Source organism: Perna viridis, chromosome 10 (genome assembly GCF_037379345.1).
Source record: "Perna viridis isolate PV_CMFRI_1.1 ecotype Kerala chromosome 10, ASM3737934v1, whole genome shotgun sequence".
Taxonomy (NCBI): Eukaryota; Metazoa; Mollusca; class Bivalvia; order Mytilida; family Mytilidae; genus Perna; species Perna viridis.
In genome coordinates this window covers 7,872,102-7,882,590 of record NC_142454.1, presented here as the reverse complement: position 1 = coordinate 7,882,590, position 10,489 = coordinate 7,872,102, and the positions used below count along the sequence as shown (strand labels likewise).

The 10,489-nt window shown below is 31.7% G+C and overlaps 1 protein-coding gene across 1 annotated transcript; it reads right to left on the bottom strand.

The window, feature by feature from the left end:
* Positions 1 to 604: 604 nt before the first annotated feature.
* LOC148604365 (uncharacterized) lies at positions 605 to 5,369 on the bottom strand. Its single transcript, XM_088547386.1, has 3 exons — positions 5,211 to 5,369; positions 2,782 to 2,916; positions 605 to 1,844 (listed from the first exon to the last, which is right to left on the bottom strand). The coding sequence occupies exons 1-3, from the start codon at positions 5,254 to 5,256 to the stop codon at positions 1,654 to 1,656; spliced, it is 372 nt and encodes a 123-aa protein (XP_088403512.1). The 5' UTR covers positions 5,257 to 5,369; the 3' UTR covers positions 605 to 1,653.
* Between the last annotated feature and the right edge of the window lie 5,120 nt (positions 5,370 to 10,489).

Below are 10,489 nucleotides of genomic sequence, written 5' to 3'. Positions count from 1 at the left end.
TGGTATGTGGCTTCTGAAAGATGGGGCAAAGATGATAATTTTTGATGTTCTTTGATATCAAATTCCTGTGTAAGTGGACCTAGCATGACAACATGTCCGACTTCATGTTGACTTAGAACAATTATAAAAGAAACCCAACAAATCCAGTTGAAGTTTCCCATCTTTAGTTTTCTTGATATGCTGTTTTATTTTTGACTTACCTTTTATGATTTCCAAATGATAGGGTTTTTCTGACTTAAAATTATTGCTCCATAAGATGCTAATTTTCTAGTTGCAGGTAGTTACAATGAGATACACACCGAACTTTGACAAATAAGGGTAACAACAAAATTACCAAACACTTATCTGATTCATAACTGAGTCAAATCCAAAAAAAATGGTAAAACAGATAACATACCACCGGAGCAGCTGGTAGGGCAATGGTCCTGACGTGGTACAGGCATTTTGTTTATTTGTCCCTGATTTCTATTTCTCTACTAAATTTTAGCACCATAAACAATAAGGCAGTTACCATGGTATTTCATTTTTTTAGTAGTTATAAACAGGTTGATTAACAAAATCAATTGTCACTCACTAAAAGGCAATGATAACACTGACATCCATGATCTTTTATATTCTTTATTGATATGTTTGAGATTTAAAATCACAACCTGCAAAAAATTATCTTAAAAATATCAATAGCTCCATGAAAAGGGCCATTTAGAATGTTTGTAGATTACTCAAAACTTTTGTGTAAAAAGTATAATTAGCTCTAGAAAGCCTGAATTTCTAACCTGCCTTTATAAGCAACATTCTATTTCTTGTAAAGGGGTCATGTTATTTTCTTGAATAAAAATTCCTAATGCCCATATCTAAGGAAGAATCATATCAACTTTCATTGAATTTTGTCTGGAAGTTCCTGTGAGGAGAAAACTTTTGAAAATAATAACACTAAAATTATCAAAAATAAGCATTGATTGTAAAAGGGCAATAACTGAAACATGGCTTCACAGCTTTGCATGAAAATTTAATCACACAAATATCTGTTGTGCATATATATGTACTAGCGAAATGAAAAAAAAATATTTTCTTCAATATTATCAACAAAGATTTTAACATTTGCCAGATGGTTTTGCAAAGATACAGATTTTAGGTTCTAAGAGACAGTAGGTAATTTAGTATGTTTTCTACAGAATATAATGAATAATAACAATACATGTTAACAAGGGGTAGCCCTGAAATACGATTTAACCGTGACTTCATAGCCATACTAGTTCACTTGGCTAACCGAGAGAAAAGTTAGAACTAGTTGTATTACAGCAAATAAATCATTCACCAGTCTTCCTTAAACTGTGCAAACCTCTGGCAAATGTTAGTGTAGAATCCTGATAAGTTAATAATAAGATCAGCACAAACTCTCATTATTCAATACTGATCACAAAGTCTTAAATTGATAAAAGGTTACTGATTGTGATTATAAGATTTCTGTTTAAATTGTGGATATACAGAATACATAAAACATTATTGTATATTCATAAGCACTCAGATACATGGTCTTGCTCAAATATTTTTGTGTCAATCTTCAAAATTAATACATATGATGCATTATTATTTGCTACTTTGTCCTTTGATCGACTTTTAGTGCACATGATGGAAATTATGTAAATTCTTATGTCAAAATAAATATCTCAGTACACATGATAATATCGCAGCTATAACAAGAACAGGAAGTTTGAAGCAGATATGTGTTGCTAGGTTACAATAGTCAGAATTACAAGTACACGCCTCTACACTGATTCCATCGTAGGTTGTATCCTGACATCCTTCATCAGTCTGTGAAACACATCCCCGAGTAATTTCCACAGCTAAAATAATTGAATACACTCTTTTGTAAAAATCTGTATAACTAGAAGAAAATTGTCTAGATGATATGGTTGCCCTGGAAACCAATACATCTTAATGGTAGCTTAACTAAGAAGAAAATGTTACAGCCAACCCCTTTGAAGCTCAATACTACATTGCAAAATGTTCCCACTAACATTTTATTCAGATTCTGCGGACAAAAATATGGAAGACCAGTAAACTTTAATTAAACATTATACTACATACATGATATACTTTTTGCATAGACTTAATGAGTTCGGCATAGTAATGAAATTGTAATATTAATGAAAGAAGACTGATAGGTTCTTAAATGTAGATTCTCCTTCAGTCTCGAGGGGATTACATGATTTCTTCACTCGAGATAGTTAAATTTTACACTATACCAGTCAAAATTAAGTGCTATTAAATTAAAAAACACCCTAAATTTTCCCAACATTAACTATGGCACGTGGCAGGAAATTGCAAATTTTTAATCACTCACTCGTGAGGTGAATGAAGCCTATGAATGGGAGAAACTTTAAGACTTAAGTCTTAGCAGGTTTTCTTACTGGTTCAACAATGTCATATGGTAATCGTATGTTAGTAAGGTGGAGAGGATATGGATACTTACATTTATATAAATCTATGTTTCATACTTTCTTCTATTTACTGTGAAGTTATCATTATGCTGCAGTGCATTTGAAAAATTGCTATATTAGCTGTTTAAACAAGTGACTTTTTTTTACTTATATTTTCCTAGCATCCAATAATTAAAAAATTCACTGGTGTGATTGGTAACTTAAGGAATTTTGGGAGTTAAATATCACAGTGCATGTACATGTAATGGGTAGTGTTGCCAACACTAGGAATACAAAAATATAATGCTTTGAGAAATATTTTTCATACAAATATACTCTATTGAATCTAGTCAATAACTACCTGAGTTACGTCTTCCACGTCTTTTGATGCATGTTCCTTGGCATTCTACAGCATCATAGGTTTGTAACTGAAAGTAATCAGCACATCTGCTGTCATGATTTGATTGGCAACTGTAGCATTTTATAATGGCATCACCTGCAACATGAAACCAGTTTTACATGATTGAAAATTCAATTGACAACTTGCTGATACATGTATACATGTACAATGTACTTATCCTTGATCAAAAAAAAAAAACACTTTTAAAAATACATATTGTGTACATGTTTGTTTCTTTTTTCTACAGAATGGAGTATCTTTCTCTAATTAAGGACCTAGGAATGACACTTGTTACCCTAATTACCCTACCTTTTTTATGCCTACCCTAAATATTTTAGGGACGTTTTGGCTCAAGCACAGTTAAAGTCTAGACTGTTTCTCTTTTAAAATGATAATCTCAACGTAAAACATTCTTGAAAAATATGTATCCCTCACCCATCCTATTTTTCTCTTGATGGTAGCAGGAAACAAGACTATTATTTGTTTTTGGTAAGACATGATAACAAAACACACTTACCATATATATCCTTCAATATTGTTAGAATTATTAATTTATGTAACACTTTTTATTATTGTTGGCATATAGCCAAAAAAGATTATTCTGGCACACAAATTTACTTCAATATCCAAGCAGTTTCATGTCATTGCAATGAAAAATATGAAATTTGATCAAAATTTCATAGGACCAAGCAGCTCAACTGTTCTGAGATTATATAGGCTGGTGTATGAAATCATGTTTCTTCAGGAGCATTTTAGGTTTCACAAGTCTAATGCTAGTTAAGAAATTGAATGGCATTTTTCCATACAAAATAAGACAGGGTCTACTTTGGAAAATTTTGATAAATTCACCTAGTGTACATATCTTTATACATGTAGTAATGACTGTAGCTCTGAATTTCACAAATAAGCGAATATTTTCTAAACCCTTCACAATGATGCCTGGTATCCCCATTTTTATTTGTTGGTGCCCCAGTATTAGTGCAAATATTTTAACATGCTTGACTTCTTCACAGAATCACACAGAGAAGGCTCCATTATTTTAAATAAAATGATAGTGATCAATGATCAGCACAAGCATGACCAACAGGTTCTACACACAATTAACATCATATATTATGGCAATCTGGTGATCAACATCATTGAACAGAAAGAGCAAGCTCAGACTCTACAACAGCAATGTAAAATAAGTATTGCTCTATGACTACGAGTGTTCGAGACTAATCCAAAGTGGCAACAAATTGGCTGCCTTCCATAATACATGCTTGAAAAAAATCTGAAAGATATGTGCATATTGGCAGAACAAGATCTACAACAAAGACTTACATGTACAAAATGTATATGAAATGACAACTCGGACACCAGAAAGGAAATCAAAACCAGAAAGTGGCTGTGGATAGGGCATGCATGTTAAGAAGAGAGCCAAACAGCAATGCTAGAGTGCCATGAAGATAAACTCCAACTGGAAAAAGAAAGTGTTTGAGGCCTGAAGAGGCTTAAAGTGAAGGGGGAGATCAAAGAAATTGGAATGTCTAGGCTAGAAGTAGAGAAGGCACAAGGCAGGAGTTAAGGAGACTTGAAGTTAACTATCGGTAATTGATTTCAAATTATGTCTGCATTTGTGAGCTTACTCATAATTAATAGTTTATGACATTCAAACCGTAACATTACATCAGTGAGAATATATAGTTCTCATCAACCTTATTAACCAGAGAAATGACCAGTTTCAGGTGGTTTTCAAGATGTTGCTTCAGTCATAGTGTTTTTGCATGTTTCAAATATATAAATATGTAGTAAAGATGGTAAATCATTCAGGTTATTTATGTGTTACCACCATCTCTAAAATACTTTGATTGTGTGTTGTCACCATCTCTAAAATACTTTGATTGTGTGTTGCCACCATCTCTTTATGAAGTTACCACAATCCATGTTTTTTCTCAGTATCAGACATCTTTTTCAAATGGATATTCCAGACTCATTGCAAATAATACATGTAATGACTAAAGGACGACTGAGTAACTTGGAACCACATCTATGTATCAACAGAGTTGGAGATTTCCCATTCCATATTGGGAGTGTAGTAACTGCAGTTACGACCAGTGATAGTATTGTCTACAAGACTACGTGTATATCGTAATATGTTCTGTAAGCGGTTGAATAAGTGATGTATTTTCAGTCCTTAGGATCATTTCACGACAAGAAGTAACTTGCTCAATAATGGAACATTGGACAGAGACTAAAATATTTACATGACTAAGATTAGTAAAAACAAAAATACAATTTCGGACCCCCCTATTTTTGGAGGGAGTCAATGGAACGTTGCAAACGTGTATCAGTTGAATTTAAAAAAAAAAACTGAAAAATCGATGTATTTAAAAGAACTAGATACGTACATGAAACTATGAGGGTTAGAAGAACAACACAAAGAAGTAATTTCATATTTCCCCTCTACATAGTTTTCCAGCAATTTTCACTTCCGTACACAATAAAAATAAATGAAAAAATGCTGCCGGAAACGTTTCCGGTCAAAATGATCCATAAAAGAAAAAGACTAGGTGGAAGAGGAAGATATAACCCATTTTATAACACGATGTCCAGCTCGGAGAGAATCTCTTACTGTTATAGATCATTATAAAGAGAATTGTTATTGACAAAGTTGGTTCACAAAGTTGGAGACAGCTCTTTAGAGTCTGATAGACCAATGAGATTGTCAACAATTAATTAGCTCTCATGGATATAGTACCTCAGGATAATTTTCTACTAATCCAAAAAGATTTTTGAATATTAGAAATTCAATTTGTAATATTGAAAATTCATTTTCTATTATTGCAAATTCCTGATTTAGCAATATTATAAAATATCACACATTTTGTAATAATACAAATTGAAATTTGTAATATATTAGAAAATGAATTTGTGATATATTACAAATTGAATTTGTAATATATTAGAAAATGAATTTGTTATATTAGAAAATGAATTTGTAATATTAGAAAATCAGTCACAGTTTTTAATATTACAAAAGGATTTTCTAATATTAAAAAATCGTAACTGAATAGGACAAATCCATTTTCAGATATTAGAAAATCAATTTCTTAATATATTAAAAAATCATTTCTTAATGTTAGAAATTCAATTGAATTTTTAATATTAAAAAGATTTTTGTGATATTGGAAATCTAATTTGTAATATTAGCAAATGAATTTGTAATATAAAAAAAAATCATTTTTTAATATTAGAAAACACTTATTTTCTAATATTACAAATTCATTTTGAAGTTCCTATATTATAAATTCATTTTCTAATATTAAAAAATAATTTTCTTATATTAAAAAATCATTTTCTAATATTAAAAAATCGTTTTCTAATATTACAAATTCCTGATTTAGTAATATTATAAAATATCATACATTTTGTAATATTACAAATTGAATTTGTAATATTAGAAAATGAATTTGTAATATTAGAAAATCAGTCACATTTTTTAATATTACAAAATGATTTTCTAATATTAAAAAGTCGTCTTTGAATAGGACATATCCATTTTCATATAAGAAAATCAATGTCTAATATTCAAAAATAGTTTTTTTAATATTAGAAATTCAATTGAATATTTAATATTAAAAAATGATTTTTTAATATTAAAAAAGTGTTTTGTGTTATAGGAAATCCAATTTGTAATATTAGAAAATGAATTTGTAATATTAAAAAAATCGTTTTTTTAATATTAGAAAATGCTCATTTTGTTCTCTTTGGCTTGCCATATGTATGACTTACCTTGCAAGTTTAATTATGATTATAGCTGTACTCCTATGAATTATTGTTATGCCCTACATAAGTCAGTGTGATTGTTCCGCGCTATACTTTCTGTTCATTAAAGTCCAGGAATTTCAATTATATGCCATTAACTAAGCGACTTTGGGGTGGATGCTCCGCGCTATACCTAATCTTTCCAGCTCTCCAGAGGCAATTTCTTTCTATCTAATTGCGGGAAAATATTTACGGAGAGAAAATCTTTATGTATACATTATGAAAGCACTAAGTTAATGCTATACGAAAGAGCAACATATAACACTGCATGTCAAGATTGCTGATTCTATGTATCGGCTTGAACTGGCTTATTTACAACTGCTTTATATTGTGATGTGTGTTAAAATCAGCAGACAGAATGCGTCATTTATTTTACTTTTCAACTTCGCGTCACTGTATATATAGCACCTAAATCTATCTTTAGAATTGTTTTGCTTTTTCATAATGAACACGTACATATTAATGCTGCACCTATCGTTCTAGAATCTTACTTTTCCTGCTTATTAATAATGAAATGATTATATTTAAAACCAATTGTAGTATTGGTGTGCTCCAATAAGTGAAGGAAGTTATAGACAAAAGAAGAAGGTGACGTAAAACGAAATCATAACAATATTGTTTCTTATCGGGTCGAGTTTAATTAGCTTTGATGGAGTAATATTTTCCCCGGGAAAATACAATCATGTATAAGCTATTTCGATTATGTTGATACTAATATACTTTTTTCAAACCCGAAACTGTCTTGAAATTAATTCATAAATAGTTTTCTATTCAAAATCCTGTCGTAAAATACAAGGCTAACAGGCGTTGATATATTCCTATATCTATGTATCTACAAGGCTAACAGGCGTTGATATATTCCTATATATCTATGTATCTACAAGGCTAACAGGCGTTGATATATTCCTATATCTATGTATCTACAAGGCTAACAGGCGTTGATATATTCCTATCTATGTATCTACCTCAAACAGTCGTTGATATATTCCTATCTATGTATCTACCTCAAACAGTCGTTGATATATTCCTATATCTACCTCAAACAGTCGTTGATATATTCCTATATCTATGTATCTACCTCAAACTGCTCATTTTTTCTTTTAATAATTTGAAATTCATATAGACGTTGATATGTTTCTATCTTTATATCAACCTCAAACTAACCCCAAATTTGGTGTATCCCATTTCTTCTAAACACACGCGTACACACACACACACACGCGAGATTTTTAATACAAAGAATTTTAGTATCTCTGAGAAAGACCCGTAAGAAAACCCTTGTATAGTTACTCAGCTAACTTAATTCAGCTTACCATTGATATATTTTAATTCATTTGATCATAATTCTAGATCCCCGTGCAGGTCCGAGTGTTAAAAGAATAGGCCTGCAGCGGCGCTAAGCTTGTCGTAAAAGGCGACTAAATAGTGCTCAGAACCCAAGCCGGGGGCTAGGACGCTCTGCCCACAGAGCAACTGGGTTGCATGCCCCAGGTGGTGGAATGGGGTACCCCTGGCGTGTTACATGCTGGGGTTGTCAGGCTATAATACGGAAAACCTGACCGCAAACCATAGTGGTGCACCGTGTTAGGAAAGATGCCACGTTCCTCGCACGTTAAAGAACCCTACTGTGGTATTCTCCCGGAGTAGGAACCATAGGGCTCCGCCACAGGAGGCTAAATTGCCCGACCCTACCCACCTCTCCCTATTTTCAGTGGCAATCAAAATTTGTCGACCCCATTACCCTTGTGTCCCATCCCATTTCTCATTTCATAATCATTTCATGTTCATTTTATTATCCACTTCATGTTCATCGTCTGAATATAGCTGAAATATTGCTGCTCGGGCGTTAAACCCCAACAATCAATCAATCAATCAATCAATCATAATTCTAGATGGCGATCATTACAGTGAATGATTCGCCAAAGTGGATTAAACTATAGAATTTTCAAAACCAAATTTGAATTCGAAGAATATCTTAATATTCTAAATTTCTCCGAGGCGAAGGAATTCTGCAGATTCAGAACTACAAATCATTTTTACTTATCGAACCTGGTAGATGGCAAGGCATAGAAAGAGAAAACAGACTCTGTGTAATATGTAATAACAAGGAGTTAGGTGATGAATATCATTATATTCTCGAATGTTCATCTTTCTTAGAGGAACGCGAACAAATTTTACCAAAGCATTGCAATACATTAGAGTCTCCGAACTTGATGTCAACTAAAAAAACGCATCTACTTCATAAAACTTTGATGAAAGATATAAATTCACGCATTGGTACTTCTGGCTAAGCATCCACACCTTTTATCTGTTTTCCTGTCTTATATGTAAATATTATGTGCATGTTTTTTTTATATTTGTATGTGTGTGTGTGTTTTTGTGTGTGCCTATTTTTTTGTGTCTGAAATTGTATATGTTTATGTTCTCTATATTAATTGATTTATGGGAATAAAGATATAAAATCATAGATAATTTGAAGACCACGATTGGAGTAACTATTAAATTCAATTTCGTGAGATAGATAATACGCACCTTTTTGTTTCTGTCTTCTTGCAAAGTCATGCAGAAGTTGGTATTTACAATGAGTAAAAGTGATTGAAATGGTAGAAAAAATATCACTAAATCGAATAGAAACGTTTTTTGACATAAAAGCATGTATGCATGGTAAAATTACAAACTTTAATTTGACTTACAATAGGGAGATAATTGACGGAAAAATGTTCTATAGGAATGACAAGAAAAGAAGATCGGTGACCCCAATTTCTCTTTTGGAACACGTAAGAATGTGGGATATGTGCTCTTTACACACATTTTAAATAAATTCAATATATCAATATTTTATATTTTTCGAAAAAAGAGAAATATGAAATTTATAAAAAAAAAAAATGCCTATTTTTGGATAATTTTTTTTCATATCAAGTTTTACAGTATGGTCATTAATGTCATATTTGTGGAAAAAAAATAGGAAAATCTGTATTTTAGACAAAATATTTAGTATGATATACCTTAAAGGCATTAAGTAGCAGTCTTTATCAAAGTCGGGCAGGAGATGTTACATGCATGTCAAAAAAACATCAAATTCACTTTTATTTCTAATTTATTAAAAAAAGTTGCAGACACCATAACCAGTCTCAGTTTGTTATTTGGTTGTTGCACTTTTGAGATAAAAATGATACACATTGTGTATGGCATTCACACTTTTTTAAGAGTTGTCGTGGTTGATTAAAGTGGTTTTCTCCAAAATGCAATTGCTATTTAGTTATAGCGTGTGTAGATCGAAAAAGCATTGTTTGTTCGATGGCATCTGTGCCAGAATTTTATATGGATTGGTATTTAAAACTTTAAAAAATGTAAGCGTCGAGCGGACCGTCGTCCGTATGGGTTTTGTAGGGCTAATTATTTCCTCTTTCTGTGACTGACGTTGGTTTTATGTTGGGAAGCTTTACGTTGAGCGTTAAGTGTTTGCCCCCGTTTGCCCTTTTTACTCTTAGAAAAATAGAACAACGATGAAAGAACGAAGGTTTTTTAGTGCCTGTTTTTGTTTTTTGTCCTTCAGGATAAAAATACAGCATGTCGTTGCCCTACCACTGGAACTTCCCTACTATTTCTGAACACTACACAAAATTTAGTCAAAATGTAATTACTTTTATATCATTCAATAACTCTTTATAACAAGTAAATATGTTTCTTGCAATTATCAGCTAAATAATATTCTATTATTTATGCAAATTAAATTCAGATCTAGTCTTTATATCAACTGAAGATTTAAGGGACTCCTTTTTGGCCTCGAAACATATTTAGTAATAAATTTACATTTTAGGGAATTAATTTCTTGCAGTAATGTGTCTGGAAGTATAAAATG